Below are 9,399 nucleotides of genomic sequence, written 5' to 3' on the forward strand. Positions count from 1 at the left end.
TAAACCCAATACTGGTAACCTTGGCAACACGTGCAGCTCCTAAGTTCTATGGAAAAATGAAATCTGCATCTCCATAAAATCAGTGGGCTGCAGGACCCATGAAGTGCTCTAAAACATCTTGATAGATGGGTGCGTTGAACTTGAGACCCCAGAAAGCACAATGGATCAACAGAAGATGACATGGCACTAAAAACCATCACTGACTGTGGAAACTTTACACTTGACCTCAAGCAATCTGGACCCTGTGACCTTAATTTCTAAAGCAAATGCTAAATTTTTATTTCATCAGGAAAATAAGTGGACCACTTATGAGCAGACCAATGTGTTTTTTCCTTGTGCAAGACACTCCTGACACCCTCTTATATTCAAGAGTGGCCTGACACAAGGATACAAAAGCTGAAATCCATGTATTCTACTATTCTTGGTGGTTCTTCATTTATTGACTCCAACTACAGTCCACTCTTTGTGACTCTTCCCCTTATTTTTGTTAGAGGCGTCTGTCCTGTCATTGCCATGGTTATGGTCAATCTGGTTATCGCCATTCTATTTGCCAAGAGCTTCTAAGATGCTACTTCTAAGCTCAGTTGATTAGATGCAGTTTAATAACCCTGATTGATTTCACTGGTTATAGGCAAAAAAAACCCTGAGAAGGAAAGAGTTGACCTACTCAGAGTACCTGAATACTACTCAGGTAGGACGGCGGCTCTGGATGGGGATAAGGTGGCATTCAGGTGTAACGGACCGTCTACCATTCAGGAAGGTATTTCAATGCTGCAAGTTATAGTGCATGCTTGTTTGTAGCAATCTCTTCAAAAAAAAAAATGTAAAAAATTAATTCTTACTCCACATTCTAAATGAAGAAATCATTACAGCTTTTTTAGGATTCGGATTAACAATTTCATACTTCATGTATAGCTCTGATTTTCTTAAATTTACCATTGGATTAGTGAATTACCTTCTTACTCAGGTATTTAGCTGTCCACATCTTTTGTTTTTCAAACTAATCTGTGCAAGTGATTGCATGATCACACTAAAACAAATGAGGAATCTATTTTGACAGCACTTGGTGCTCTACTGCCACCTGTTGGATTGATGAAGATACAACATCTAAACTTTCTTTTTCAGTTTTTAAACGTATTTATTTGATCATCACACATTTGCTTTTAGCCAAAATCATTGCAGTCCTGTTTTATATTTTCATCTTTTTCTTGTGATGGTTCATAAGTTAATAAAACAGATGCTTGCTTATATAAAATGTATTATTAGCAATAGTTGAATCTGAAAGATTTATTTTACATAATGAATTCATTTCTTTGTCGTCTCCTCTTCCTTCGACAAGTTCTTTATGATCTCCTCCTTCTTGGCCTGGAGACGCTCCTCTCTTCGTTTGCGGGCCTCTTTTGTCTTTGTGCGACGAGCCTCAGCCTGGTCCCTGTACCAGTGAAGAGTGAACGGGAGAAGAAAATCCAGGTCAGCAACAAAATATCCAAGTTCTTTCTCTTAACGGAAAAATAAACAATTAAACTTACGCGAGAAGCTTCTTGCGAGCCTTATCAGCCTTCAGTTTATGGATGTGCTCCATCAGGATACGCTTGTTTTTGAACACGTTACCTTTAGCCCTCAAATATAGACTGTGGTACCTAGATAGACAGAACATTCCTATCATCTCAAAGTTGCATGTTTGTCATTGTTTTAAAGAAAGGAGAAGTCAAAAAGATGACATTTTAGAGACCAGTACAAGAGCTGAGATCCACTCTTACATGTGTCTGTCAATTTTCTTTGACTCCCTGTAGCGGCGAAGGAGACGGCGCAGGATTCTCATACGTCGCATCCATGTCAACTTCTCTGGCATACGAGCATTGGCTGTACCCTTTCTTTTACCTGGGAAGAAGCATAATAATAAAATATGTTCATTTTGAAACTTCAGCAGAGGTAATTCAAGTAAAACTACAATCTGCATGTAAACACATTCTAATTCTTCAACAGTAGAAATTACCTAAAACTCTGGCCGTTTCTCAATATTTGTACTTGTGTCTTCTCATGTGCTCGTGAATCATAATCAGCCCTAGTACTGTTCCAGTTCACAAGACAGAACGGACAGTTTCCCCAGATGTTGTTTTCGCCCTTTCCTCTTTACCCAGCATGCATCAGAGCAGTCTTGTATTTTCTTGAGATTGACAGCTGTCCCAGCATGCACCGCGGCAGCAGCAGCTTCCAGCTGGGCGCTCACATAGCTCAGAGTATTAAGTTAAAAATTCTCTTTTTTGTTGCTGTTGTTCTATAAAAGTACGTTTTAAGATCATTTGAAACGAGAACATTATGCTTTCAAGCGTCACTATATGGCCCATTTACTGATTTAGTGCATAACTTTTACAAAAATGGTTCCGATGTTGAGAGGATCGTGGCAACCAACAGACCTCTGAGGCTAACCGCAGCATTAGCCTGTCTGTAGCAGCCCTCTCTCGGCATAGCAGTGTGTGAAGTACCGCTGGCTCTGATGGCGATTTTTTGGTCAGTTTCTATTTACCTGACTGAGTAAATTATTATTCCCCAACTACCGTCATTTTCGGACTATAAGCCACACCTGAATATAAGCTGCAGAATCTAAATTGCATGATTTGTACATATACAAGCCACACCGGACTATAAGCCGCAGGTTTTTTATGTTTAATTACCATATGGTTTGTGCACAGAGAGGATTGTCGGAAAAGAGGCAACTGTTTGGGGAAACTCCTATTTATTAACATTTCAACACAATTTGCATATTTTCATAGAAGCTCCCACTTATTAACCGGTACGTTTGTTTTCCATAATGAGGGTGTCACTGTCTTGCGCTCGCAATGTTCGTCTTTCTCGCTGTCGTTCTGTCTTGTACCACTTGCGGTAGAAGTCTGCTTCCGGAATGACCTCGGCATTCCTGCGCGTGCGGCTACCGTACTTGTGTGTTGAAGCAAATGTGACGTCAACATGGTGGATGGTAAAATCCATAGATTTAGGTATTACCCTAGTGGCTGTTAGCTTATAGTCCGAAAATTACGATAAATGAAAAAAATATATATATATATAATCAGAATTTATTATTATCTAGAGACTATTAATAACAGGAGGTGAAATGCAGCTCCAGACGAACAGAGACTGTGGTGACGTCATGAGTACGCTTCTGTTCCAATTGACACAGATTTATTCTGCAAGCTCCCATTCTCCCCAAGTCCATACTTTCTGTGTTCTAGTCAAGAATCACAATTAGCAGAAAGAACTTGCGTTCTTGCTAATTGAGAAATGGCCTCTGTCTGTACCTCTACATATCAGGTCAACTATGAGCACTTGCTTTTTGCAAAACAGCTTATGCTCATTCACACTGGATAGAAATCATCTAATCAAGTAATTTGATCAAGGCTTGCCTTTACTAGGCCATTAAATACATAATCTTTTGACCAACCATTACATTGCAGTTTAGACTCTTAAGTTTATGGTTCTTTTCCTGTTCAAAGTGGAATCTCTGCCCTAGTCTTGGGTCTTCTTTAGCCTCATATTTTATTTTTATTTAGCCATTTTATTGTACTATTAAAACTGAACAAGTTCTGTTTCCAGAAGAAAAGAAGGCCACAGCCTTATACTACCAATACGATAAGTTACCAAGGAAGAGGTTTGTCATAACATCCCAGTAAAATATTAACAAACTGAAAGAATAAAATAAATACATGACATTACTTTTTAAAACTGACTGACAATAAGTTGGACAAAAAAAAAAAAAAAAAAGTAAAGTACAGGAAGAACATTTTGATAGTACAGAATTCCTCACCGTAACCCATGTGACGTCCCTTGCGGCGTGCCAGGGTATTCTTGCGGCAGCGTGCACGGGAGTGAACAGTCACTGGCTTCCTGATAATCAAGCCATCCTTCACCAGTTTTCGGATTTGCTGCCCTGCAGAACAAAATTAGGGCAACAAAAACATGGGGTAATAAGGCATGCGTAGCATAAAAGACGACATCAGATGTTTTCAACTGGATTCTGAACTCACTAGAGTTTGCATTGGCGATCTCATTGGTTTCATTGGGATCCAGCCACACCTTCTTCTTGCCACAGCGCAAGACGCTGGACGCCAGGCGCTTCTGGAGCCTGAGCATGCTTGATGAACACAAGAACCCCAGATTAAGCAGGTAAATAGAATTCTGGCACATTTCACGTGCAAATCACTGAAAAATGTTCATACAGTTTGTGAATACGTTTAATATGAATACATAGTAAATATTTTAAAAATTCTTTTCATTTTCGACCTGCATTAACCAGACATTAGATAAAGGAGGATAGATGGATGGATAAGCGCAATATCAGAATTGATAGATGAAATATACTGCATTTAAGGTGGAAAAAATATTTGCCCGTCAATATGCTCTATCCAGAACTCCTTAAGTGGAAAAATTTTAGTTTCATTTGGTTTAATTTGGTTAAATGTCTTCTTTAAGGAACCTTTGGCTATAAAATTATTAATTGATTAATCTGGAAAAATAATGGATTTGCAAAATAATCGTTAGTTGCAGCCCTAGACATGAGAATGAAACCAAAATGTATACTATGCTATATTTCTTAATTACAGCTAATAAATATTTTTGTAATTTTCATACTGATATAAACAAAACAAAGGCTTCTGAAAGAATGGCCACGAAGAACCCTGTACAAAAGTGTGATAATTTTTTTGCCATGTTTGAAAAACTATCAACCCTTTAAGAAATATCTGCTTTGAGGCAGACAAAAGATTTACACATGCTTATCTGTGCATTTTTTCTCTTTTATAAGTTAAGAAAAGATTTAAATATTGCACATTTACAAGTGTGCAGAAATGTTTTGTTTGCCTTCAGAACATTGTTAGTTTCCAGCACCCTAACCTTTTTAAAACCGTAGAGGGAAAACGCTGTTTCTTTACATTTGGCCCTTGATTTGACGTTATTACATCATGTTCTACTCACCCAAATGAGTTTTTTGTCATTTGGAGCTGTTCTGAAGATAGTTTAGTTTGTGCCTTCAAGTCATTCACCCATAGGAAGACGTTACTTGGATATAACGGATTATCTTCAGAGCAGCTCCAAATGACACAAAACTCATACGGGTGAGTAGAACATGTAATAATGTAAAATCAAGGGCCATATGTAAAAAAAAAAAAAGCGTTTTCCCTTAAATAAGAAAATAACAGAACACTACATAAAACCAAAAACAGCAGTCAATGACAAATCCTGTAATCATAGACTGCAATGTGTTTTAAAATATAAATGTCATTGTTAAATAAAATAATTTTGCAATTAACATTGAATTATGTCCGCCCCAATGTGGTCATTTAAAAAAAGAAGGGTCTGACAAACTGATGGATGGATGAGACTCATGAACAGATAGATTATCAGAAAAGTATTCTGGATCAATAGATGGGTGTTGATAACCATTTATTATTAACTAATTGACAATAAATGGTTAATGGATAGAACCAATTAGGGCTGCAACTAACGATTATTTGGATTGAACATATTGATTGACGCAAAAAAAAAAATCTTGAATGCAAAATGTTATATATTTTATTTTATTTATTTTTTTATAATTTCTGCTCTACGTTGCTCTTACAGCTAATGACATGTTTTACAGTTCCTATACAGCAGTTACCGATTAGTCGATTACTAAAATAGTTGATTATTTCAGTAATCGTTTAATCATGATTAATTGTTTCAGACCTAGAACCAATGCTTTTCTTTAAATCACACAACAATAGGGATAAATTATTACAGGTGTACTTCACAGCTGTACTAATATACTCTATTCTACACCACTGTTTATAATTAAGAAACATGTTTTTCCATATAAAACCTCTATAGTAGCCTTTTCGGATTATGGAACTGTTCTTTATATCAGCAATATGCTTTAGCACAGTAGAGGTAACTGAAAAACAACACTAAAGTCATGGTGAACATATTGAGAGATGGTAACACTAGTGTTTTTTTTTATAAAACTGACAATGACATATGGATATTACGGTAATTTATATTCAGACAGGTTAGCTGATACAAACATGCAGCTAAATTAGTTTATTTCTCTGGTGGATTGAGACAGCCTTATGACTATCATTAAAATGACATAACCAATGTATAACCATATTTTGAGGCGTGTTTTGTGCTTGTTTATTGAGATATAAAACTTAACCCAGCCTGTAAACTTCAAGTTAAACGTGTAAGTAAGAAAACAATATTATGACTGCCGCTTGTTTTTTGAAATTTAATTATCGCCTTTCAAAATATAAAACTGTTTTAATGTATTATGCTAATTTACCTGACACTGATAAAGTAGGTATTGTCAAGTGTTTCTAATTGCAGCTAAACGGTGCGCTCCTGTAACATGTCCTGACATGTCCAGCCACCGGTTAGCATAGTTAGCTTTGAGGTAGAGGCCTAAAAGCTTGCAATATAAAGGTATCACATTTACCGAAACTGTACAAAACATTAAGTCAATATGTAATCATGAAAAACCAAGAACATATAATTTAAAAGAGAAGTTTAACAGCGAACATGAAGGTAAAAACAACTGCCTTACCTCATGGCTACCGTTTACTCGCTAAACACGATGGAAATGTACCAAGTGGACACTGTAGTGACGGGTCTGGCAACACCAATGCGCCGACGCATGCGCATGCAGTTTTCAGCTTTGTGATGTCTAGATACCGCCAACTACTGGTATGGAGTGTGAAACACAATTACTGTTTTCTACCAAAAATATTATTCTGATATACTGTTTTCTACCAACTATAATTGATCTATACTCTGTCTAATAGTTTTATTCCAACTATGATTTATTTATACCCTATTTAATATTATTGTATTTGTTCCATCAGCTTTATTATATTATTATAACTGTTTATTCAAAAATATTATACACAGGTTTGATGCTTTATTTAACAATTAAATAAGCCAAACTCTCCTACTATCCCCTTTTTGCCTATCACTTTTGTTATATTTTCAAATCAGTATATTTATCAACTATTCCTCTAGCCCTTTACTGTTAACCATCTTGAATTATTTTGTATCATTAACATTTGGTTTAATTACCAGATTACCAATTTGCTTCTTTAAGCTCAAACAACTTTTGCTTTAATTTTCATGTAATGACACATTCACATTATTTATTAATAATTTTTACTGATACTTTAAAATGAAAATATCTAAAATATTATTTAAACCTATAGACTCAGTTTGAGATATAGGTAGATTCAGTATTGATATTTTATCTCAGTAGCGTTTCTACTAAGTAGCCTGCAATGGTGTGTAATATCCAGCAGGTGTCAATATAGGGCAGCACAGTGGAATCTATACAGCTATGACTATGTGACTATCATTTTTAATATATAGATTTATTTTTCCACTCTATTTCAGAATTTTTCATTTTTACAATGATGATATTAATATCGAAATACAATGTGTGATACTTTTGTGTTTGTCTTCATAGCTTTGAGAAATAAACTTTTCCTGAGCCTATTTTATGGATAAAAATATCCTCAATCTCTTTATTGATTAAGGTGAGGGGAAACAGTGCATTATTTAACTTAATTGGTATACAAGAGCAACCTTTTTATGATGTAATTTTAGATGTTTTATAAATGTCCCAGAGGTTTGTTAGATAACATCATTCAACAAATACAACTTTACACACCTAAGTGGAAATAGTGTGGCACATGTCCAAGCAGTTAAAACAAATCTCTGGATTCGTCTAGATACAAAAACGATGGAAATAAAAAAAAAATCTTTGATAATAAAAATGCTTTACATTAAAGAACATCTCAAACACAAAATATTCACTTTAATTATCACATAATGTCATTCACATTAATTATTACGTCAGATATATTTTATACTTAGATTGACACCGTTGAATCAACACATTAACTTTTTTTAAATATGATTTTGAAGAGAAAATTATATTACTCCTTCTCTTTTTGAAAGCAACTCTCTCTCTGTTACGGAAGATGATTAGGGCCACTGAAAAAAAAAGTTAACAGATTTTTAAATATTATTTCAGTTTAATGTGGGGGGGAAAAGAATTCTTTCTTTTTTCTCAGAATTCTGACTTTAATCTCAGAATTCTGACTTTTTTCTCACAAATTGTTACTTTAATCTCAGACTTCAGACTTTTTTCTCAGAATTATGACTTTAATCTCAGAATTATGACTTTTTTTCAGAATTCTGACTTTAATCACAGAATTTTGGATCTTAATGCAGATGGGCACCATGAAGGAAGAGATGTGGGAGCACTCAGCTTCACTGACAAAGATGTGAGTTATTTGGAAGGGCCAGTAACACATTGGTGGAAAAATTATGGAATTAGGTGACTTTTTATCGTGCTTGAGGGGTGATACTATTTCATTAATGGAAGAGCAGAAGGTGATTAAAACAAGAGAGCTAATCTGTAAAACAGACTTGGCTACAGCATGTTTGTTACCTGTCAGAATTTTAAGATTGCAGTCATAATTCTGTGAAAAAAGTCTGAATCCTGAGATTAAATTCAGAATTCTGATTTTTTTTCATATTATACTGAAATGAAATTCCAAAATCAGTTAACTTTTTAATTTTTTCAGTGGTCCTAATCCTTTTCCTTACTCTCTCTCTCTCTCTCTCTGGGAAAAATCTTGTTTCTGGCACAGTGCTGACCTCTACTGGCTGCCAGCGGAAACGTAGGACAGCCAGCCTATGGAGTGCGCCTGTCTCTTGTCATACATCTCTGCCCGTCAGAGGACTGCTGCGCTGTCCTCTTCTAGAGCTCGTGGGACAAATGCTAAAGCTGTTAAACACTTAGCAATATGCTGGTTTGCGTTGTTCTACGAGCTTACTTTTTGAAACATGACTCACCGTAAGACAATAATCAAGGTAAGACGTTATTTTTGCTGTCGCTAGCATGTTTTGGTGTAGCTAACCTTGATGCTAGCGGCTACAGTGCAGATAGTGGAGCGGCTCGTGTCACCCGGACACTACCAGCACTGTACCAACGGCTCTAACTACACCGCTGTAATGTACCGTTTTTAGACTTTACAGTGCCATTATTATTATAGACAAAACAAATTCCCATTTTATTTCTTTTTCAGACATGACTTAATCCAATTCTTCTATTTTCCCTGCTCCATTTACCTCCAGCTAAACGAGATAAAGCTTTAATATTTTCCTGAAGAAGCTTAGCAGCAGGATGCCTCACAGAGAGACAGCAGGAACTGGACTGATGTATTAATAACTCTGTTCCTACTTGAGTTTTCTATCTAAAGGGGGCGAAGGCTAGATTCAACATACATAAAAATAAATCCTTCTGCATTGTTGTCTGCTCCTGTAATCATCCGCACTGCCCATCTGTCACAAAGACCTCTACTGTTTGACCTGCTT

The 9,399-nt window shown here is 35.9% G+C and overlaps 1 protein-coding gene across 1 annotated transcript; it reads right to left on the bottom strand.

The window, feature by feature from the left end:
* Positions 1 to 1,113: 1,113 nt before the first annotated feature.
* Positions 1,114 to 6,720, bottom strand: LOC119774895 (60S ribosomal protein L19). Its single transcript, XM_038272619.1, has 6 exons — positions 6,572 to 6,720; positions 4,023 to 4,129; positions 3,803 to 3,925; positions 1,761 to 1,881; positions 1,530 to 1,640; positions 1,114 to 1,432 (listed from the first exon to the last, which is right to left on the bottom strand). The coding sequence occupies exons 1-6, from the start codon at positions 6,574 to 6,576 to the stop codon at positions 1,306 to 1,308; spliced, it is 594 nt and encodes a 197-aa protein (XP_038128547.1). The 5' UTR covers positions 6,577 to 6,720; the 3' UTR covers positions 1,114 to 1,305.
* Positions 6,721 to 9,399: the final 2,679 nt, after the last annotated feature.

Source organism: Cyprinodon tularosa, unplaced genomic scaffold, assembly GCF_016077235.1.
Source record: "Cyprinodon tularosa strain WSP-4 unplaced genomic scaffold, ASM1607723v1 ctg84, whole genome shotgun sequence".
Classification (NCBI taxonomy): domain Eukaryota; kingdom Metazoa; phylum Chordata; class Actinopteri; order Cyprinodontiformes; family Cyprinodontidae; genus Cyprinodon; species Cyprinodon tularosa.

What these genes read in the sequence shown, in the direction of transcription:
- LOC119774895 (XM_038272619.1), bottom strand. An exon ending in GATCGCCAATGCAAACTCTA is followed by an intron (nt 3,926 to 4,022) that starts GTGAGTTCAGAA and finishes TTTGTTCTGCAG; the next exon opens with GGCAGCAAATCCGAAAACTG. An exon ending in GGGACGTCACATGGGTTACG is followed by an intron (nt 1,882 to 3,802) that starts GTGAGGAATTCT and finishes GCTTCTTCCCAG; the next exon opens with GTAAAAGAAAGGGTACAGCC.